This window comes from Rhagoletis pomonella, unplaced genomic scaffold (genome assembly GCF_013731165.1).
Source record: "Rhagoletis pomonella isolate Grant_MI unplaced genomic scaffold, Rhpom_1.0 Rhpom_scaffold_00005, whole genome shotgun sequence".
Lineage (NCBI taxonomy): Eukaryota > Metazoa > Arthropoda > Insecta > Diptera > Tephritidae > Rhagoletis > Rhagoletis pomonella.
Genome location: NW_023458559.1, coordinates 38,950,837 through 38,974,674, shown reverse-complemented (window position 1 = coordinate 38,974,674; position 23,838 = coordinate 38,950,837). Strand labels below are relative to the sequence as shown.

The 23,838-nt window shown below is 36.0% G+C and overlaps 3 protein-coding genes across 3 annotated transcripts in view; all 3 read left to right on the top strand.

Moving 5' to 3' along the window:
* The window catches only part of LOC118738912 (uncharacterized protein PFB0145c), a 20,237-nt gene extending 4,058 nt beyond the window's left edge, over positions 1-16,179 (top strand). The window contains exons 2-5 of the mRNA XM_036469958.1: positions 9,047-9,420; positions 10,201-10,360; positions 11,086-11,213; positions 14,854-16,179. Of these exons, the coding sequence (XP_036325851.1) occupies positions 9,082-9,420; positions 10,201-10,360; positions 11,086-11,213; positions 14,854-15,801 (1,575 nt within the window). The 5' untranslated portion in view covers positions 9,047-9,081 and the 3' untranslated portion in view covers positions 15,802-16,179. The remainder of the gene's footprint in view (positions 1-9,046; positions 9,421-10,200; positions 10,361-11,085; positions 11,214-14,853) is intronic.
* Positions 16,180-21,008: 4,829 nt separating this feature from the next.
* LOC118738911 (CDAN1-interacting nuclease 1-like) lies at positions 21,009-22,416 on the top strand. The gene is made up of 4 exons (XM_036469957.1): positions 21,009-21,399; positions 21,464-21,740; positions 21,796-22,007; positions 22,067-22,416. The coding sequence occupies exons 1-4, from the start codon at positions 21,122-21,124 to the stop codon at positions 22,272-22,274; spliced, it is 975 nt and encodes a 324-aa protein (XP_036325850.1). The 5' UTR covers positions 21,009-21,121; the 3' UTR covers positions 22,275-22,416.
* Positions 22,417-22,586: 170 nt separating this feature from the next.
* On the top strand, positions 22,587-23,838 carry LOC118738910 (nucleobindin-2-like; the record flags this gene model as incomplete). Its single annotated transcript, XM_036469956.1, is given in 3 exon segments — positions 22,587-22,959; positions 23,060-23,558; positions 23,612-23,838. Coding segments are annotated over 3 exon segments (972 nt in total), but the record flags the coding sequence as incomplete, so codon positions are not given.

Genomic DNA, 23,838 nt, shown 5'->3' with positions numbered 1-23,838 from the left:
CACGTTCGAGTGTTATTGAGATTTCAACATATATAGTACGGGGATTAGTGACAAGGTCCCTAGGGACCTTGTACAATTTTAGAAGAAATAACAAGTTACTTGTCTTCATGTTTTGATTTTTTTTTCACTTGTTCTTCAAATTATTTCATTCCTAATATATATGCAGGACGTTAATTTAATCAAAAGACAACATAAATACCAAAGAAGTTGCACATGCACAGTCGAAACATCGAGCAACTCTTTGTAGGTCCCTAAGGACCTTCTCACGAATCTAACGTCATCGGCACTGTCACTCATCGGAGGGTTAAATGATTGAGATAATGGACGCTTCTGTGCTCAGTTCAGAGCTTGAACTTCAACATTCGTTTAGGATATCAGACTGATGCAGTATTTTTCAAAAGAAGAACAATGCTTCGGCAAAAGCATTAGAGTCAGCTGAAGAGTGAACATATTGACTGACAGTCAGGCTGTCATCAGGGTAGTAACTGGAGTGATGAAGTACATGCTCTGTGTAGAACAAAAATAGATGAACTCTGTAACAATATTTAGACGGACGAATATCTATTTCGTGTTCGCTCTTGGTGGATCTAAAGTCTAGTTGTAGTCTGTATTACAGATCCATGAGAATCTCAGCCAAGCTGACCTTTGAACACAAAGTATGTTTTGAAGTTAGTTATATAAAATTACATGTAATAAACATGATTCGATTTTCGAAGGAAAAGCTAAAATTTTAGGAAATGAAAAATGGCACTGAGGATGGCATAACGTCGAAACGGGTAGGCCGACCTTAAAAGGTCAACGCACAGAATTTCTACTCACTCCGTCTCAGTAAACCGGAAATTCGTTAAACAACGGCATATTTGGAGGATACTATGGTTTTTTACTACTAGTAGGATTGAGTGTGAAGTCCTAATTGAATCGGCGACCTAATTTTATAATATTTTAAATTAAAATTCATAAAAAATTGTGTATGGGGCACCCCTTTATTTTGTTTAATGTAGGTTTTACCCAACTTTTTTAGGGCTTGCTATGTAGAAGGGGTTGAAAAAGATAAATTTTTATTTAATCACAAAAATCTTACAAAATTTGTTCTTTAAGTCTGATAAATTTGACATATTATTTAAATTTATTCGTTGACTTAAAGCTGATCAAAGTCAAAATATTTTTTCGAATTTTCGCGATTTATAAAATCAAGCTTTTCGAACCCTGGTATTTTTTTAATTGTTTTAATTTCGTGGATGTCTTTATTTTGTACGGTATTGAATTTTATTTAAGGACCGCCCTAATATGTATCATTGGCTTAAATTCTGCGCTATATTTTTACAAAATAATGATGTTCGATTTTCTAACCTTTTTACCAGCTTTTGACCCTTAACTTTAATATAATATAGGGGTTTATTATATTATTATTTATATCGTAGATTAATACCTCGTGTGTATGCATGTATACTGGTTTCTGAATTGAGTCAGTCTTTTTATTATCATTCGACACGCAATCAATAGTCCACCAAAGAAATTAAGAAATTATATTGAATGTTTTATGTGCATTTTATTGATTTTTAATTCCCTTTCGGCACATTTACGCAAATATAAAGAGCTTTAGTTTTTTGGGTCATAAATGTTGCATTCGAAAAAATTACAATGAGAAGTCAAATAATTTGAAGATATATGTACTTATATGTAAAAACTATAAATTTTCATTTTTATTCATAAGACATTTTATGGACATTTTTTATTAATTTGGCGGTTAGAGTAAAGTTTGATTTTAAACTTTAAATTTGTCTAATATATGTTTATATATTTATTTATCCCACTTTGAATTAATCCTAATGTAATATATGTACTGATAAAATGTTTGCTATTGTCGTCCCGTTTTTTTTTTGTATTTTTATTTGAAAACACATACATTTAAAAAACTACAATTATTTTTACTCTACACAAGGACTTGTGCTTTGCCATACATATCCTGCATTATGTTTTTCATTTATTAGACGCATACCCCTCGACCATCGTCCACTAACATACTCGGCAGATTTGCATATGAAATCAGCTTAAATGTAATTACATGGCGACCATAGTTTATTTAAATGAATCTCACATTGACAACGAATACAATGCGGCTATAAAATATTCGAAAGACACGCTTTTCACACATTTGCGCTAAGAACTTATGTAGCACTACACAGCAAAAAACTCTGCGACGAATCTTTAAAGAGAGTATTCCGGGATTAGTCTCAATAGAGTACGATTATTTGAGATCAATTAGTATCGACTCATACCTTGCGGATGTAATTGGAGATTAATTGGCCCCCCGACTCATCTCTAACGGCATTGGCATGTACATAATGTATAAAGAGTATTCGCTTAGGAAGCCCCAGAACCTGGGGTATGTGTTTATAAGTAAGAGTTTCTAGGTTTCACTTCTTTTAACTGGTTAGCATTTTTTCGGTAATGTTATCAAAAGTAAATGCCGTATATTAAATGTTCGCACATTAGGGTGGTCCCAAAAAATATAGTCGGAACTCTACTGCTCTGACCCCCTAGGATAAAATATAGAGGTCGCTCAAAGCGCCAAAGTTTTCCATGTATTTTATATGGGAAAAAGCTACTTTTCGTAGAAGTGGTATAGAATTCTTGAAAATGCATATTTTTCGAACAAAGATTTCCAATAATAATACACAATTGATTATTTAACCATTTTTTAATGCTAAAGATTTTTTTTTGGTCCCCCATTGCATTTTCTGGGGTTTTTGACGGACCTATACAATAGAGTTACTATGAAAAAAATGGTTAAATAAACATTTGGCTATTATTATTGGGAATTTTCTGAAAAGGAACAGAGTTTTCTGATCGAAAATATTAATTTTCAAGGATTGTATATCATTTCCACGAAAAGTTTTTTCTCATATAAAATATGTATATACTATATGGGCATATCCCAAAAACCTTCCATTTTTGGTCGCGTCCGTACCGTGTTTTATTTGCTTGTATCTTTGTACTTAACTTTTTATACTTCCAAAAATTTTTGTTGACTATAGCACCTTCCCATATATATATTTATTTTTTTTTTGTGACTCCAACCTCGAAATTTTTTGGGAAATATCTAAAAACTAGTTCCCTGAAAATTTGAGCCCTTAATATTAATATTAAGTGCTCGACTAAAGCGTGCCAGGATTTTTGTTCAAAATACACGTAAAATTTGATTATTTTTCTTCAAAACTCTATAGCTCAGACGTATTTAATGGTTTTTCTTCAGAACTGAATGCTCTACAAAAGTGTCAATTGCGGCATAACCCTAACTCCTACCAGCGAGGTAGTACAGGTCACTAAACCCATTTCTTTTGCCCCTATCTCGTAAATGGAAAGAGCTACGAAAAAATTCCAAATGATAAACTTGTAGGGCATTCAATTCCCTACAAAAAAGTTCTGGAACACCAAATCGCTAATATCGATATTTTTTTGAAATATTGCGCTTTGAAGTTGTTCAACAATTTCTACAATTAAGCTTGAACGTTTCACCTCGACAGCATTACCGGAATCGTTTTCGAAGAAGTACTGTCTGATGACTTTGCCTGCCCAAAACCTACACTAAACAGTGACTCGTTGTCGATCCATAGTTGTTTTTTAATGATAAACAATTGAATTTTATGGACGTGTATACACAGATTTCTTGTTAAAATCCGCTTAACGGTGCTGCAGGGAAGGTTCAATTGCCGTGCACGACGGCGAATTGAGGCTGTCGCGGACTGGTCCACAGCAGCAATATTTTCATTTACACGTTTTTCATCGACCCGGCTTCTGTTTAAAAATTTAATTAAATTAAGTTGTTGTTTTTCTTATTCTAATTATATTAAATTAATTAGATAATAAATGAATTATTAAAGTATAGGTATGAATCGGAATGGTAATGAAAGGGCTTTATTTCTAGGCTTAATGTAGCAGTGTTGCCATCAGTTGGAAAAATCAAACTCAACTTGAATTAAAGTAATAACGTAATTGTAATACATTGTATCTAAGTATCACAATGTGGTTGTCAGACGAAAGGGGTTTAAGAAGGTTTTGGTTTTGAAGAGCATTGCCAACTGTTTAAAAAGTTAAATTAAATTTATTTAATAATTTAAATGAATACAATAAGGGTATCAATCGAAATCGTTTTGAAAAGGCTTTATCTCTAAGCTTAACGAGGCAGTGTTACCACCGGTTTGAGAAATCAAATTCAACTTGAATTAAAGGAATTAGAATTGAAATACGTACATATGTGTGTGTCAAAATATGGAGGTCAGACGAAAGACTTTTTTATGAAGGTTTTAGTTGGGAAATATTTTGAAGAGGGTCGCCAACTGTTTAACTGTTAAATTAAAATTGTCTAATAATTTAAATAAATACAATATGGGTGTCAACCGAAATGGTTTTGAAGGGGCTTCATATCTGAACTACATGTTGGAGGGTTGGCACCTGTTTAAAAACTCAAGTTGGACTCGAATTAAGAGAATAAATTTACTGAAATTATTTTCAGAACATGGGTGTCACACAAAAGAGGTGTAAGAAGGTTGTAGTTTGGAAATATTTTCAAGAGGGTTAAAAAATTTTAAAATCTCTTATGTTTTTTGGCAATCTAGTTTTATGTAATTATAAATATCTTAAATTTAAGTAAACAATTTTTCCAAACCACTTGTCAACGTCCCTAAAGGCAAAAAGTGGGAATGAGTCAGATAATCTTTCAAACAGACCTCATCACTTCTGTATTTTCTTCGCTTGGAAATTTAACACCGCACGCACTCACTAAACGGCAATCAACATCGAAGTACAAATAAAAAAATGCAAATTTTCTACTCATGAATTTCACCACAAAATCATCAATTACGCCTTAAAATTGCTCTACGATATCCCTATTTCCATCCAGCGCCGCCATTTTTACGTTGTAATTTTCGGAATTCGTTCTTTTTTTTTTCTTTGGAAAAAGCTCGAACATTTTCGTAATAAAGCACTTGGGTTGCTTGCATTATCCAACACACACGCAAATACATATACTCGTACAAATGTGTGTATGTACATATATTTTCAAGCTAGCTGTTTAGTTGGTAAATGCAAAATAGGCACCACATGAAAATATGTTTTACGAGCTCCGGTACGTACAAGTCACGGAAATTCCGTGCATTGCATATTTGCACGTCAGCGCACAGTTGAATTCAGTTTGAAAACTTCTTTGGAAACACCAAATAGAAAGCCTTGCTTTTTCGAGCACAAATATCGGAGCGTATGTACATACATAGGTACGCCATGCCATCCAGCTAGCACCACCTCACACTCGCCAAACGATTTTCTTGCCACCTCACTACCGTAAAACAAAAACTGCATGCCGGCTAAGTCCTACCAAATTTACATATGTATGTACATATGTAGTATACCGTCTTACCTGTGTATGTAAATTTGTGCGCTCAGGTGCCACCGTCAGTATGGCGCGGCATTAATGTGCAGCAGGGATAATTTATTTTATCGCTTGCAACAAATCTAAATTGATCGTTAGGCTCCCTATACTAGAACGAGAAACTCTGCCACCAACACCATCACAACCACCACATGTGGTGCTTATTGTATTATTGCTGTATAACGGTATTTACTCAAATACTGTACACATTGAATGTGTGATTCGTATAACGAAAATTAATTTGTGAAAACAAAACAACGTTTTTTTTTCTTTTCGTGTTGTGTTGCTTTGTTGTCGTTTCTGTTTGTTTTCAGTGGCTTTGTTTTCCATGAAATACTCTTTGCTTTCATCAATTTTATGAAATTTCCAAATTATGTAAAAGCCAAGGAAGCGCTATAAAAATAATGACGCATACTGCTACTACCTATAATGACTGTAATAATAAAAAAATGTGTAGCAACTAAAATAGTTAAATATAAAAATAGACATTTCTGAAGTACTCTTGAATTTTCAAGTTTTACGAAGCCGCTTGATTTAATTCAACGCTTCTCAATTAAACCTTTTGAAACTACTATTTATGTAGGTCATAAGTATATGCGAACACGCCATCGTTTATACTTTCGAACGAACGGCTCAAATGTCCGAAAAATAGACAAAAATTTGTGCTCCAGGATAGCAATGCTTAGGCTGAAAACACAGAGTAGCGGCGAGCATCGAGCAAAGCGTCAATTACAAAAGTATATCGCTAGCTTAGAGTGAAAAGTTGCAAAGTCCTATTTTAAAAATTTTACAGGAGAGTAAAAAAACTTCGTATAGCTAACTTCTTCAAGTATTCTGCAAAGCTTTGAATACAACATTTTGGCTTTTTAAAGCAAAGCAAAACTCCATATGAATCAGAGGGATTCCATCTATATTAAAAGATTTCGTACTTTTGGACTTAGCAAATTTTCCTTTCATTGAATATAAACTAGAATAAATAAAACCAGTTCCTTTATCCTTTTCGGGATACAATACACTTTTAATTTCTCCAACCTAATATAAGTTTTCATAAAATGTGGACTTAGCAACTTTCCACTCTAAGCTAGCGATATGTTTCAATGGGAGCGCGCATAGTGATGAGAAAAGCGAACATAGGTACACGTGTGTAATCGACGCCTTGCTCGTTGCTATGCTCATCGCTCTGCTCGCCGCTCCACATTAACCTTTGAAGCCTTCGCTTTAGTCTTTTTACTTAAAAGACTTTCAATTATTAATAGAACTGTTGCACACGAGCCCGGGGTTTTCCAAAAGAACGAATACTTTCCACACTTTTATCGTAAATGTCCTCCTCGTTTATAAATAAAATACAATATGCGTTAAATCTTCACCATGACTTCTCTGGCACGTCATGTTGAAACCACATATTTTCCTAGTTCATGTCATCTAATTCAGGCCATAAAAAGTTTGTTATCATGTCACGATAACGTTAACCATTGACTGTAATAGCGTTAGGTTAGGTGGCAGCCCCGTGTTACCGGGCCTCACTTAGACAATTAGGAGATTGTCCTTTCCACATTCTGAACGATAAGCGCCCCGAGCCGATTTTTGTTTGTTAACGTATTCGCTTAAATGGAAATGTGCCTCATTGCAATGAGCGATATGCACTTCTTGTCGAACGACCATTTTCATAAAATGTTGGAATCACTATTACGCGTTGTTCAACTGAATATCGCTCCATAACAAAATTTTTCCAAAGACTGTAGAACCAATTGTCTAAAAAATATATAAAAAAGTCTAAGTTCGGGCGGAGCCGAACATTAAATACCCGGCGCAAGTATTCAATATAGTTTTTTCAGCTTTCGGAAAACTACCGCTGCGTGGTAACCAGATAGAACGTTCAGTTAGATATAAGGTTTGTATAGTAACCAATATTTAGTACTAGTTTGTACTGGAACCTGCAAATTTTTACTGGAAAAGTGTATGATAACCCAAAAAATTTGCAAGAGTGCACTGAATCGAGAGCGTAACAACACGGGAGAGCTGCAAATTCTTGCTAGTGAAATTTTTACTAGCAGAAATTAGCTAGCAGAAGAAGAAGAAGAATAAATGTCAAAAGTCGCCATTTGTTGAATTGCTTTAGCACAAACAAAAGTAAAATGAGTGGAAATCAAAATATTAATGATGTACTGGACTGTGTAAGTGCTTGTGTGTAAGGCAAAGAGTTTAAAACTGATTTATAAATAGTAAAATGTTTACAGCAGAATATCAAAACGGTGCAACAACTATTCACTTGCAAGTTTTTTACTAGTTTTGTGTTCAATAACTTTTTCTGCTAGTTTTCTCTTCTTCTCACTTTTACGCTCTATTTTGCTTTTACGCTCTCGCTGCAATATTTTACTGGATAAGTTACTATACAAACCTAAATTGTGATAAACTTATATATATATATATATATATATATTTAAGTGGGCGGCATCACGCCCATTTTCCAAAATTCCATAATAATGTTACTTCTTTTCAAGGGATTGTTGTTAGTATCAATTTTGGGTGAAATTAGCGTCCTTAAATTTCTAAATATCGAAGTTTCAAGCATTTCTCGAATTTACCGTTATAGAAAAGTGCGCATAATTTTAGTCAGATTTCAATAAATTTCAAAGTTTTTTCTTTATGTGGCAACCACAATAATCGTACCGAGTTTGGTACTGATTGATCGAACGGTTACCGAGATACAGATAAGTGGTCATAAGTGGGCGGGGTTACGCCCATTTTCTAAAATTTTAATAGAAGCGTATTTTTTCTACAGAATTTTCGCAAACATTAATTTTGAATAAATTAGCTTCAGTATTTACTGATTTATCGAAGCTTTCGTATTTCTGTAAATTACCTTTATATGGGATGTGGGCGTGGTTATTGTCCGATTTTTTTTTCTAATTTTCAGCCATTTGGTACGTTTTGTCAAGACCAAGTTTGGGAGAAATTGGTGGAGCGGTTCCCAAGATATACACATGTAATCATAAGTGGGCGTGGCTACGCCCATTTAAGAAAAAATACAGTATTCTTATTTCTCGCCTAAAAATTATTGTAAATATTAATTTTCAGTGAATAAGCTTCAGTAGTTACTAAGATATCGCAGTTTTCGTATTTCTGAAAACAACCGTTATATTGGAGGTAGGCGTGGTTATCGTCCGATTTTGCGCATTTTCAATACCATCCATCCTACGCTGAAAAGAAGTATACATACCAAGTTTCGTTAAGATATCTCAATTTTTACTCGAGTTATCGTGTGCACAGATGGACAGACGGCATGCAGCCTACGTCAGCTGTCAAATTAATTTTGACAAGCGGTATGTGTGATCAAGTTTCAAGAAAGTTATTGATCGGACACCGCACTGTTAAAGCCCCGGAAATGTATAAGCAGCAATGATGATACATGGGTACCGATGATGTTTGCGTTCACTTGCGATGTGTGTATGAAAAGTTAATTATGACTTGTGCACACTGTTGTCTAAATCCTTGACAAAAATATAATTAAAAATATTCTCTCGAATATTCTTACAATTTTTCAGATGTATGAAATATGTAAATTTTTTATCTAAATATTCATTAATAAATAATATTTTTATAATTTGCAATTTTCAGCTACTGTTCTACATAATACTACCCTCACTTCGCCCATGGCTGCCCAACAGAATTCCACACTCATTTACGATAATTTAGATGAGTGCCCTTCGTTGCTCAAAGAACCTGAAGAGCTAAGCCGTTACAGTCCTATATTACCATTGAAAAATCAGAATAATGCAGTTCAACAAAGCACACAGCCATGCGATGGCAAGACTAACAACAACAACAACAACAAAAATAAAAACCACAACTTCAATCCTAAAATTAAGGAGTTCCACAAATATCGCAAATACGCTAGTAATCGTTTACATCGGAATTACGCGCCGAGTACCTGTAGCGCTCAGAGCGGCCGAAGTCGTACGATCTCATTAAATGGTGCCAATAGTGCAGAGGTAAGAATCTCAAAAAAAAAATTATGAACATTTTTGCAATTTTTACTAGCTTTACTTCGAACGTTGGCCTTAGAAAACCATTACCAAAACACTTAAAAATTATACATATTTACATAATTTTTTTAAAACAAAAAAAACGTTTCGAAGCGAAAAACGAATCGGTGAAACGCACTGCGTCAAGAAACCGTAAGACAAAGTTACCCTTTGATTGAGAATTTTACAAAGCAGGACCAGAAATCTTTAAGTCCAACCCACCCCAAAAAGCTAACAAATATGCTTGGCGAGCTTTTTGCAAAAGCATAGAGTAGTGTCAGGAAACCTCTAGATTTAGATGCGTGCTTGCGAGGTGTACCACTACCTTGAGATATCTGAAGGACTAGGCGGGAAATTGGACAGTGATTAGGAACTGTTCATTCAAGTTTCTCCTCGATGGCCATTTTCAGAATATATTCAGAATTCGCTATGTCGAGGCTTTTAGTCGACACTTCATTATATAGAGGCTTTTGCTAACGGGATTTTACCCGACAATATATGTACATATGTAATATATCGAAGGTTTCCAAACTCAAAATTTCTTCATTACATCTATAGAGCATGTTTGTATGGAAAATTTTGCAACAGCGAGGTTTTTTTCAGTGTACTCAACAAAAATGTTGTTATATTGAGTTTTTCGTTTTATCAAAGTTCATTATATAGAGTTTTCACTGTACCAGTTTTATTCAAGCTTTCTTTAACTGAAAAACTTGTTTGCTTATGTCTCTCTCTCTTTCTCATTCACAGGAGCAAGGCCAAAAGGAGATACCCATATGGCTTGACGATGAACCACGTTACGTGTCCGGCGTAAATAGCCGCACCACCTGCAATGACATTATCAAAGCTTTGATTGATGACGAAATTCGTAATGGAGGCAATCACGATTATTGTGCCAATCGTGGCAAATGTAAGTCAAGACAACAAGAAACCAAACCATTTCTAGTAATATTTATTACAACACAGCGGTCTCAGAGGGCTGCGTGCGTACGATTGAGAGAAAAATAGAAGGCAGGGTAGTAGAAAAGGAGAGCGTATATTTTATTATCCACTATCTCTCACTCGCTTACTCTTATACACAAAATATCCACCTACATATGTACTTATAATGGTCCTATTATCTACATAATTTTTTGATTTCAAAATGCAAATATTTACATACTTCAACGGTTTACGTTGGCGTTTCATGATAGCTTGAAATTGAAAATGTAATACAAAAACTAAGTAAATAAATAACAACTATACAGTATTTATATACTAATTTCTATTGATTTCTTTTCATTTCGGCGCTCGTCTACAACAAACTCACCGCCACCAAACCACCCACCCATCCAATTCGGCATAACTCACTACCCCTGGCGTGACTTGACTGCGCGTCGGTGCTACCTACTTGCTGTTTTGCTGTTGTACACATGGACTACGCTTCCGGTACTTGCCTCGAACTATGGACTCACTTCCGTTACGTTGGCGGAGTGCTGCATGTTGCTTTACTTGGCTTGACACCCGCGAATCGCATGCACTCACACACACACACACACAAACTCATGTGCATATTTTTATATAAAATATATGGCAAATAAAAATAACATGACTCGCTAACTATGTACAACAACAATAAAAACAATGTGCAAATAGTTGACGCAGCATCGCGTGACTACAGCGATTACGTTATAACAGAAAGTTGGCGCGGTATCGAGCGCAGCTACGATGGCAATATGGCGATTTTGCCCGTTTGGAAGGCTTGGAGTCGAGTACACAATGAGGTAATATACACTAACATTTACTTGATTTTTTTTTACTATATACATACACAGTTACATAGTTAGACGTGCAAACATACATGCTTTAATATCGCGCATTCAAAGCAATGTTTTATATCATTAGTAGTTCTCGGTAGCGCCTTGTTCGCTGGTACCTGTCTGTGAGTCGTAATTATATAACGGTAAAAAACACGAATAGCAAAAAGAATGGAGCCACAGCGCCCACGACGTTGCACAAACGCGGAAGAGAGGGCCGAGAACGTTTGCTTTATTGAGGTGTTTTGGCATTAATCTAAATCTTATATTAGAAACACTAAATTCACATGCATACATATGTATGTATGTATATGTAATAGGCGCTTAAGGCTATCCCCCACCTAACCCCCATTGAACTTCATCTAACAGAGATGGATATGAATTCGGCAGGTAGACTCAGAGAAAAGACGTACACTTAGGTCTCTTTTTATGCGGTTTTTTTATGCGGATTTGAATTTATGCGGGTTTTCAAATCATTATTTCGCAGTAGCGATTTTGCTTTTTTGAGAGTTTTTATTACTTTTTTTTCATTGTGTAAGAGACAATGCTTCTGATAAATAATTTGTCTTTGTATTCTTACATAAGTCATGTATTTATTGTGATATTTTTTATTTTTTATTTTTTGTTAAAATAGATAAAATTTTATTTATTCCATTAATGTTCAGCTTTACATAAGTGTTGAAGTAAGAAATAAATTGTTTTTTTTTTTGCTTAATAATTTTTGGAATTTTTTACATGGACTATCTGAATTTATGCGGTTTTTGAAAATGCTGGAACGCATTCCCTGTTTTTGTATTAAGCGAAGCGCACATTGGCGCGATTCTGTCGTTGCGAATACGTTGCGAATTCGGCTGTTAACTTCGAATCCGCAAACGTGCGCACACTTGAGCGATTTTTTCGCGTCGATTTCCGATGTACAATTCACTAAATTTTCCCTTTATTTCGTGTATTTTCGCACTCGGCGTGCCCAAATCGTACAAAATACTATTATTACGAACGTTTTTATTAGTTTTTGTATATTACACGTTTTTTTTTCTTTGCCTTTATTGCTGTGACACCTTTCTTCTTCTTCTTTGACGCCTTCAAAACGCTGCAAGCCGCGTTTCGAACGCGTCAATAGAGAACATTGAATGTTCGAAAAATTCGCAGCGACGGAATCGTGCAAGTGTGCGCTAGCGCATTAAAATGTATGGGTAGCATTGTTGTAATTTTTGGGCTTGCGGATTCGCAACGACAGAATCGCGCCAATGTGCGCTTCGCTTTAAAGTAAAGAACTTTTTTATGCGGCTTTCTGAGGAACGCATGTACCGCATAAAAATTGACCTAAGTGTAGTGTAGAACGAGAAACTTCGATCACGGCTCAATAGTTAGCGAGATATAACTCGGAAATCGACGGTACGTCCGATACTAACAGCACGTCTAAAACTACTGTACGAGAAGAAAAATGACAACAACAAAATATTAAGGACAGACATGGAAGGGAATACACTAACAGCAAAAACAAAGAAGGTAAAAATCACGGACTTCTACCTGCCGTCAAAAACGAGCCAGAACAATTCATCTACCTATTGAGCACCGCAAACACTGCAAAACTAAGAAGACGTACCTAACAAAAGAAAGAGGTAGTTAACAAGGAGTATAAATACGAGCAACCAACAAAAATTATGCCGAACGAAAAATGACACTGAAGATGGCACAACGCCGAAACCGGTTTGTCTCCAAGCCAAATTTGCAAGGGATGACGGAAATTCGTTCCAAAATACATAAAGTTTTTAAATATTTAAGTACAATGTTCATATTGGGGGCCATGGACATTGGCATCAAAATTTCAAGAGTGTGTAATAAAATGGCAGCATGCAAAATATCTGTTCATGCTATTTTGTAATTTTTGAAATTTTATGATTTTAATACCCGAGCGCACTTGTGCACAAGGGTATATTAATTTTGTTCGCATAGCGGTTGTTTGTAACAGTAATGTATACATAAATGCTCAGAATGAAAAGAGAAATCGATTAAGCCATGTCTGTCTGTCCGTCCGTCCGTCCGTCTGTCCGTGTACACGATAACTCGAGCAGAAATTCGGTATGCAGGTTGCTCCTTATTCAAGGCTCGTTAGTATTGAAAATGGGCGAAATCGGACTGTACGAACGCCCACTTCCCATATAACGATATTTTCTAAAAATTCAAAAACTACGATATTTCAGTTAATATTAGATGGAAATTATTGAAAATTAGTACGTGAAGTAGAATTGTGGTAAGAAATAATATTATTATGAAAATTTATGAAAATGGGCGCGACCCCGCCCATTTATGATGGAATGCTGTATCTCGGTAGCCGTTCCACCAATCGTTACCAAACTCGGTACGAGCCTTGAGTAGGATCTAACTAAGGAATCTGTTAAAAATCTTTGAAATCGGGAAATAACCACGCCCACCTGCCATATAACGGTAATTTACAGAAACACGAAAACTGCGATAAATCGGTAACTACTGGAGCTAATTCACTTAAAATCGATGATTGCAATTACTACTTGGCAGAAAATTTGAATATTATAAATTTTTGGATAATGGGCGTGGCACCGCCCATTCATGACCACAAATGTGTATCTCGGTAACCGATTTATCAATTTCGACCAACTTCGGTGCACTTAATAACCTTGGTACGGAAAAGCAATTTGTTTAAAATTATTCAAATCGGACTAAAACTACACCCGCTTACCGAATAACGGTAAATTTCAGATATACGAAAACTCCGATATTTCAATAACTGAGGACGCTAATTTACTCCAAGTTATTAGTTACAACAATCCCCTAACAATAAATAAGACTGCTATAGGCTTTGAGGAATTGGGCTTTATGACTACAAAAGTGTTGTTCGGTTACCTCTTTATCCATTTGTGCCTGACTTGGTTCAATTATATCATTAAGTCTAACTCTGCATATTATCGAAAACGTTTGAAATTGAGTAAACACCCCTACTTACCATTCAAAGGTAGTTCAGAGCCGGGTATATGAAGTTCGGTTTCGCCCGAACTTATACTTTTTTACTGTTTTTTTTTTTTTTAATTCTAATAACACTGGATCACAAAATAGTGTTTTTTTGTTTTTGTTCTACGAATGTCCCTATCCATTCCCCGTGAAGAATCGTCCGCTGCTTTCGAAAACACCAGGTTAATTTTTTATTCTGTGGATAAGTTTTTGAGATATTTTAAATTTATCGTTATTCAGCTTAAAATAAAAAAATAGTTCCTTTTAATCACGTATATCTTACGAACCAATCTAACAATCGTAATACGAAGGATGGCAAATGAAAGCCAACAATTGTCCATAATCCGTATATACACCACTTTTCGATAGGCCTGATAGTTTCTAAGAAATTAATAAATCACTCCAGATTTTTTTTTTTTTTTTATGAAAAAATTTAAACAAGTGGAACAAGGCAGAACGAAAAATGACACTGACTGACCAAAATGTATTCAACATAGTGTGATTGATTTCGACATTGCTCTCATAAGAAACAGCTATAATGTCAAACTGTAATGAATTCTTAACCCTTTTCTTACACTGTGTTTGTGACGTATTATGTTATGGCATTAATTTCTTGCAGATTCGTCTAAGCTTAAAACACTACAAAGAAGTCGCCGAACCCACGCCGCCAAAGCAAAACCGTAACTGGCTTCAATCGCTACGAAAATACTTTGCCAACTTATTTAAATTTACGAAGCGAAATAAGGAACTTCCACTGCCCATCAAAGATAAGCATCAAAAAACTCTCCTAACCATTAAAGAGGAAGAGTCCCCCGACGAGATAGTCTTCATTTTATTACCCGATAAGAAGTACGCCAACGGCTCTGCACGCCCACCAACAAAAGAAGCCCTGTACTCCGCGTCCAACAGCAATGATTCCACCACAAAGGCGGAGATGCTGAAACGCAAACTGTACAGCCTCTCCGAAACGCGTGTCTCTATGCGCCGCAAAAAGCGCTTGAGCAAAACCGCAATACGAAATTGCGAAAAACTACGCGAAAGTCCGCTTGCCAACGCACCAGAGGTGGCAAATAATTGCATACGTCGGCGCAAGGATGCGCCCATACGAAATTCGATACGTCACAAGTTAGCACAGAAGACAAACGAAATCGATACACTTTACAAGCGCGAACTGGAGCTAACTAAGCGACTGAATCACAAATGTCAGCTTTATAAGCTAAGCAATGAATTGTATTCGAATGCGGATCAGAGGCTTGAGCTCTCGATTGGACAGATACAAAGAAATGTTGAGCAATATGCCGAACAGATTATACAAACCGAACATGAATTGCGCGAATTGAAGAATGAAATCAGGCAGGATATATCGTTAGTGAATAACCTCAAGCGAATGACTTTGGATGCGGTGGAGAATGTGAACGATTGTGGTGTGTCGCTGGCAGCTGAAATGGTTGGAGGACCAGCGCCGACTGTGGTAGGTAAGCCGCAAGAGAACGAGGGGAATACGGAAATGCAGTTTGTCGATAATATCTATGAATTCTGTGACAATAACGCTAGCATGTTGGTCTAAGGGTGGTAAAGCGCTGAAAAGGGGGTAAATATTTTACTTTCTTTAAATCGATTGGAGGATATAAAGTATACTTAATTTTCGAAACTATTCATACACTTAAGTTTTTAAGTACACTCTTTAGTTGTTAAAGAAATTTTATTGGAAAACTAAATAGGGGCGTTCGCTTAAACTGTAAAAACGCTCGACATTTTCGAAAGTCTGTAAACTAAATTGTAAACATTTCCATGAAAAGTTTTTAGTTTTCGGTTTTTCTTTAAGTTTAAGAGAATCGCGTGAGTATAATTTGAACTAGTGGTAGTGATTTTTCCTATTCCACATATCACCAAGTTTCATGAATACACCTACTTCATATTTTTGGTAACACCAATAGTGCCTAAATTAAAAAAAAAGAACATCAGAAATTAAACTTCAGATTTTAATTTATAAAACCTAAGTAGCAAGTTCATGTTAATAATATACTATATACCTAAGTTATCATTAGCTTATTTTTTTAAAAGTGTAATAAAAACCGTCCCGATAAAAATATTAGCAATAGATACTCGTCCATATTTTGTATATAACCTAGTTTAAGCTTTATACTAAGTTTTATATTGAAAAATCATTTTTAAAAAATTCAAATATTTTATAAACTGTTACTAAATATTTACAAAAATCTGAAATCGCCAACTTCAAGTGTTAATAAAGTTAATAAGATAAAGTAAAATTAAAAATTTTTTATCTTTAATTGTTCTATTTAGGCGAAGTAAAAAAATAATAGGGGTCATCACATCAAGCCTGGTACTCGGTGTTTCTCCGTGTATTGTTTGTGTAAAATTCCTTTATTATTGGTTCACACATTATCGAATTATCGTTGTGGCCAGCTTACTAATTTTTCTATTCGATTTTTATTCAATTCTAAATCTGCTCGCTGCCAAAAGGCAGTAAGTAAGTAAGTGAGTAAGTAAAATTCATTTAATTTTCTCTTACAATTTATTTTTTTATATACATACTAGGTATGTTAATCCCGGGATCCCGGCCTTTTTTAGGTTATTTTCCAAGAATCCCGAGATTTTTGGTGATTTGTAATTTGCCCTGATGGCAATAATAGAAACTTTTCTTGACCAGTATTGACTATATTTATTTTTTTTTTATTCAATAATTAATATTTTTTCATAAATGTCTAGCTCAATATATATGTATCACCGTGCGATAATTTACAATCTTTACTTTACACCCAAAAATCAATATATTCGTGAAACCCTGGGCCTAATATTATAAAATTGCGTTTTTAGTTTTTCATCCTGACGTAAGTAATTCCAAAATGATTTAAAAAATTCAGTGAAATGTGCTTAGAGAAGAAGTATAGGTATCAAAGGAAATTCTGTAGAATTAAATTTTTTTGTGCATATGGACCGGTAAGTATTGGAAATGTCCTTTTCACATTTTTTCTTAGAAATTTCGCAATATTTGTTTTTGAAATAATTATATGTTATGGACTTATATAAACTCGATAACATCCTTGAATTTCGTCCTTTTAACTTTATCAGCTTGAAAATTACCTATTCGTCCTTGTGAATCCAAAAAATTTTAATTTTTCAATTCTAAAGAAATTTCCTTCCCTCCTTCCTTTTATTTGGTACCCATATTTTTATTCTACAATGCATTGAATTTTTTAAATCCTGACGTCAGAGAGAAAAAGTAAAAACGTCACTTTAAATAAAAAGTAGGTTTCAAACATTTATTTATTATTTATTTTATGGTAGGAGAGCTTCTCCAACAATTTCGAAGCAATTTTTTCGATTTAAATTGTTGAAAAGTAATGAATATCTTAATCCCGGAAATAATCTCGGGATCCCGGGATCGTGATGACGACATCTCGAAAATCAAATCCGGGAGAAAATTCATTATACTAACAAAAGTAAGCTGAAAATGACGTTCACAGTTGATAAAATCCCGGGGTATCATGAATGGAAAGCGTAAGGTCTAAAGCCTCGCGTACAAAGACAGCTTATGGCTTAGCTACCAGCTGAGCTGATCAGCATGCTGATAAGCGCTGAGAGAACGATTATATTGGAAGCAAGCAAGTGTGGGCATCAGCACGGTTTTATTTAGTTGATGTACCGTATTTTTTTAACAGCGCTATTATATTGCTGATCACCTCATCTTCAGCGGAGCTATTTATAAGCAAGAAAGGTATGTGCAAGAAAGGTAAGGAATTCGGAATGGTGAAATTGGAGAGGCGCCTATTACGAGTTAAACTTCTTCAAACTAAATTTCACCATCGATGGCGGAAGATCAATACATTTGCCCCAAAAATGTATATCCTTAGTCTAATGTGCGAGACCAAGAAATAATACTAAATGACTCTATATATCCAGGTGAATAGAGACACCCCGCAGGGCTGTGTCGTGGTGGTAAACCATCTACCAGAGGAGCTGGAGAAACACAGCTGTCGGGTAATTGGGCATTAGGAACTGACCCAACGTTATCTTAAAATGGGCGGCCTCGCGGTCAATCCCAGTAAGATAGAACTTATCTTATTCACTAGACAGTAAAAAAGTGTCTGACGCTGTTCTTACCTCTATTGGAGGTCAGGGATTACAGCCATCTGACAAGGTCTAGCACTTGGGATTGATCTTTGACAAGGAACTCTGGTGCCAAACCTCGAGAAGTGAGCAAGGAACGCATCAGTGAGTGGTATTATACGGGTGTAGGTGAGCTATTGGAGAGAGATGGGGTGTTTCGGTCAAAGTTGTATATTAGCTCTACAAGACCGTAGTCAATAATACTCAGCCTTATCCTTATCCCGTCACCCGAAAATTTTTCATCCGCTCATAGTAAATACACGGAAACAAAAAGTGAAAAGTAACCGGTTGGGAAAAGGAAACTCATGATAAGACTGATTGTGTATGTTTTATTGAGGCTCAGTCTGGTGAAACTCACTTGAGAAGGCCACACTAGCTAAGACTTAATTGGTATTAGTGAGGCACTACGGACCACCTCACATTGGCACTTAATGTAATGCTAAACGTAGTGCCTGTCGACATTGCAGGCAAAACCGCCGCAGCGCAAACATCTATTAGACTCAGGGAATTCGATTGGTTGACAAACTTAAGGACTGGACACTTTGGAGTTCGAAGGGGCTTCGATTTCATCCGTGGTCGCACGGATGGCTCTTATAAGCTTCTCCTTTGCGGCACTTCTGGAGAGCGGGAGCAGTGAAATTCTTCCCAGATGGATCGAAACTAGGTGGCAGGGTTTGTGGAGTGCGATGGCAGTCAGGGATGTAATAAGCAAGAGGTTATCAGGGCTTTAAGTGCGTTAGAGATGCGCTCTAATCTGGTTAAGGTATGTCTGCTCTCTCTTTTAGTTGCGTCGAAATACTTATATATTTGTCCCTTATTGTCTCTTTTTTCTGAGCTCGGCGTTCCCGCAAACCCACAGCAGAAGTTCAAGCTTGTTTCCCTTCGCAACAGAATTTAACCTCAACTTACAATCCAAGGCCTTCATAGCAGCAGGGATGTTTCTGCAGACTTTGATTTGATATTCGCGCCACCCTCCTTCAATTATTCATTTCATTAAATTGAGTATTTACAGTGGGGACACAATTAGGCGCTTCTGGCTTAATGACTACTGAATTCAATGTGGAGATACTGTAACTAGTTAGCGACAATTTTCGGATCGGTATCGCTTTTGTTGACGTATTTTTTGAATATTTTTACGCCCACAAGCGCGATAGTGATCCGACATCCCTCAGGGTCACATGCCGCTTTATTGGTTTCCAAATCTGTGTAGGAACGAAGTAGTATGTTAGGAAAGGTTAGATTAGATAAGCTGCCCTTAACAAGAGTTCACCCGGTGGCCACAGAAGTACGTTTAAATGAACAGGGAAAGGTTTACCCAAACCATTCGGATTTTTTTATGAATAGGCACAGATTTCCCAGTGAAACGGTGCCTAAGCTGCCAAGGTCATTGTAGCAGTAGTCCTCCAGCAATCTTAGGCACATTCCTTGCATTTCCAGCTCCGTTCTTTCTTGTAAATCCCTAAGTGCATATTTTGGAATTTCACGGACTGTCGAATACCCATAGGTGACCTATTTAAACCTAGATAAACCCGTTGAAACTCCTACTCCTTGGGAGCGTCAAAAATGAAAATCCTCGAGGAGTTAAGTTCTGATGCTACAACAACAACAACAACAACCACCCCTAGTGCTTGCCACCCGGAATGCGGAAACCCAACACCGGCAATCTTTTCGCATTGACGACCGACTTTTCGGGAGGAGAATTCGGTCTGAATAGCAAAAATCTGCGCTACCCCTGGTTTCATTTTAAATTTTCTTAAAATCTATAAAAAAAAAGGACTATTTCATCCGAATAGCTACGAAAGAATGAATATTTTGAATATCTATGTATATGCAGTTGTAGATCGAACCTTCGATGTATACAACAATAGCCTTGAATATCAGCGTTTAAAATCTTGGTATATTTAAAGTGAATTTATGTTTGTCCGACAGGTAGTAGAGTTAGCTATGGCTGGTCAATATAATATAAATTACGGCAAAAAAGATGTTTTTTTACCTGGAAACGTTAAAAGCTGAAATTAGTCAAGAACGCAGAACGTATACTTAAGCGCAGTCTTTATACGCAGAATTTTGTCGATTACTGGAGCCCTCAGTGTTGCTTACTACAGTGTTGCCACTCATCAATGCCTTTTCATAAACTTACCTTTTCAACTACAATTTTTCGTGCTATAATAGATCGTAGCTAAATATAAACTACTTAGTTTTTAACAAAGAACCTTATTCAATAGTAAATTTCAAATACTTTAAACGTATTTTGAATAGGAAATTATAACTTTTTTACCATATGCAAAACTGACGAAGTGGCAACCATCTATAGAAGGAAAAAATCAGCTGACACGGAAAAATCTAAATTCGGCAGATTTCTGCGCTACGGGCTACAACTACAAAAATATTCTGCGGTTTTGAGTTTTCATTTACATGGCCAAACGTTTTCTGACATGGCGCTCTGGTAAGACAGATTGTGCAGCTGACTCGCGTTTACGTACCGGTAGGTTTACGTTCTTGACTAATTTCAACTTAAATCTCCTTTAAAATTCTAAATGTCGAAAATTATTCGGAAAGTGTAAAAATGTTTCCAAAATTGTGAATGGCACACCTAGCACACGTTAAGAAGAAGTATTTGTTTACAAATTATGGGGAATTATTCTTAATTAACAGCTGATTTTAACTGAATCCCCAGTAATTAAAAAATATACAAGGACATAACGAGCATATAAAATGCAAGTCCTCTGACAGCAAAAGTCCACATTTCACACAATATGGAAACTAGCACAGCAGCGCAAGCCGCGTTCGCCGTAACAGAGGATCGCGTAAAAAAAAAGAAACGTATATTAAAAGCTGCGGAATATGCAAGTATTTGTAGCTTCATACAGCAGTATCAGGGGCTTGCTATTGACTGTGAAATGGAAATGGCAAATCGCCTATTTCCAGATATTGAACGGCTAACGCTAAAAAGTATTCTACAGACAGAATTAGCAACACGAATGCGGGCGCAACATTGGCATTTCGAAGCAAATGCAAAGAAGTACCTGAAAACGTAAGTAAAACATAATTCAGTATATGCAAACCAAAATTATTAATCTATTTTCGTAACTAAACAGCTTTGAAGATCAAGTGGACACACATCCAGGCCCAACGCTACTGCTAAAAATCGCTTGCATGGAAGGAATGAGTCCAACGACACTCTGTCGCATTATTTTGCTGGAGAAGTACAAATTTGAACATAAATCCGAACTAAGTCGCCTGCTAAAACATCCACATCTCATTGAAGATCCGAAGCTAGCAGCAAACGTGGCGCAGTGTATGTGCAGCGATTCACAAGACGGACCGCTTGTTGATTTACGCCGACGCATTTTGGGTGAAGAGTACGAATTTAAGGTAATTAATTATTAAATGTATGGAAAGACAAAATTTTATCTTTTACCCATTTCAGCTGAAAAAGATGGCCAAAGCCGTTAATATGCACTACTATGATGAAAACGATTTGCGGCGCCTGGGCTACGATAAAACGCCTGATATTAAAATGATAGTGCCTTTCTTGTATAAAGGCGAAGTAGTAAATTGGATTGAAAGTAAGGCGACATTCGGCGATGTTAAGACACATAAATGGTACATACAGCAGCAGCTGTATAGCTATAGTAATCGGTAAGTGTCGATAAGGTTTTGAGCATGTAAAAATTTAAATCATTGGTCGAATGTTTCAGTTTTGGCGCCGGTATTGTGATTTATTGGCTAGGCTACCACGAAGAGACCCCGCTTATTTCGGACAATAATGTAGGCATCATTGTGCTGGATGACTTTCCAGCTCTTGAGCATATGGTTTTCTTAAATTTGTCGAATGAAGATACACCGTTCATAGAAACTACACGAAGCAGCACACTAGAGCCTAGTATTAACAAATCTATATCATAATTATTTTAAATTAAATTTTAAATACTCAGGTTTGTGTAGTTTAAAATCTTGTATACGCCGTTATGGTGTATGGCATTTATGTATTTGTTTCTATTTGCATATTTTAATTTATTCAGGTATTTCAAGATATATGTAATACTTAGAAAATTAAGAAAAATGTTAATAAATATTTATAATTTGATCAAAAAACTTGTATTAATTAAAGATATTATCGATAATGCCAGCTGATTTGTTATCGACAACTATCAGTAATTTTTCAATTTGTTTACATTACTATTGTGACTTCTGATAATGATCTAAAAAGAAGAACTATAAAAACCACTGACACGTCAGATTTTCGTTCGCAAATTCAGGAACTTCCTGGAAAAATCTGTTAATAGAATATATTTGGTGGAAAGTAAATTTTTTCGTCGCAATAAATCAAAAAAAAAAGTTTATTATGAGACTGAAGACAAGTTTGCTGTTAATTTTTGTTACTACAACAGTGCTGTACCAGTTTTCCGAAGGTCTGCCTGTGACAAAAAATAAAAAGGGTGAGAAAGAGGAAAACCCGAGCGTACCCGCTACCCCAGATGTTGAGACAGCTTTGGAATATGAACGATATTTGAAAGAGGTTGTGGAGGCGCTTGAAAGCGATCCAGAATTCCGGAAGAAATTGGACAAAGCCCCCGAAGCTGACATACGTGTAAGTACGCTTTGTGGCTTTTGTATATATATATGTACATAGTATGTATGTATGTTATGTGAATATGTGACATGGAATTGCACGCCCCTATTTTTTCTAGAGTGGCAAAATCGCACAAGAACTTGAGTACGTTAATCATCATGTGCGCTCCAAGTTAGACGAAATAAAGCGTGAAGAGGTTGAACGCTTACGCAAACTAGTGAATAAAGAGTTCGAGCTGGAGAATGATATTGATCGCGATCATTTGAAAGTATTGCAGCACTTGGATCATCATAATGAGCATACTTTCGAAATTGAGGATCTCAAAAAGTTGATCAAGAAAACGTCAGAAGATTTAGCTGAAGCCGATCGCAAACGACGTGCAGAGTTCAAGGAATATGAAATGCAAAAAGAATTTGAAAAGGAAACGAAAATAAAAAATATGACAGAGGAGCAGCGAAAACAGTTTGAACAAGAAGAAAAAGAGAAAGAGGAGAAGCACAAGAAACACGAAAAAGTTCATCACCCAGGCAACAAGGCACAACTAGAAGATGTATGGGAAAAACAGGATCAACTAGACAGAAAGGACTTTGATCCACACACATTTTTCGCGATGCATGGTAAGTATAGCAGTAATAAAAGAGACAACCATTTATTAATGCATATTTTTAAGACATGGACGGCAACGGCTACTGGGATGAGGTGGAGGTAAAAGCACTCTTCGTTAAGGAACTGGACAAAGTGTATCAATCAGGTCTGCCTGAGGATGATATGCGTGAGCGCGCTGAGGAAATGGAACGTATGCGTGAGCATGTATTCGAAGAGACTGACAGCAACCGCGATGGTTTGATTAGTTACCAGGAATTTTTGGAACAAACTAAACGCGAAGAGTTTAATAAA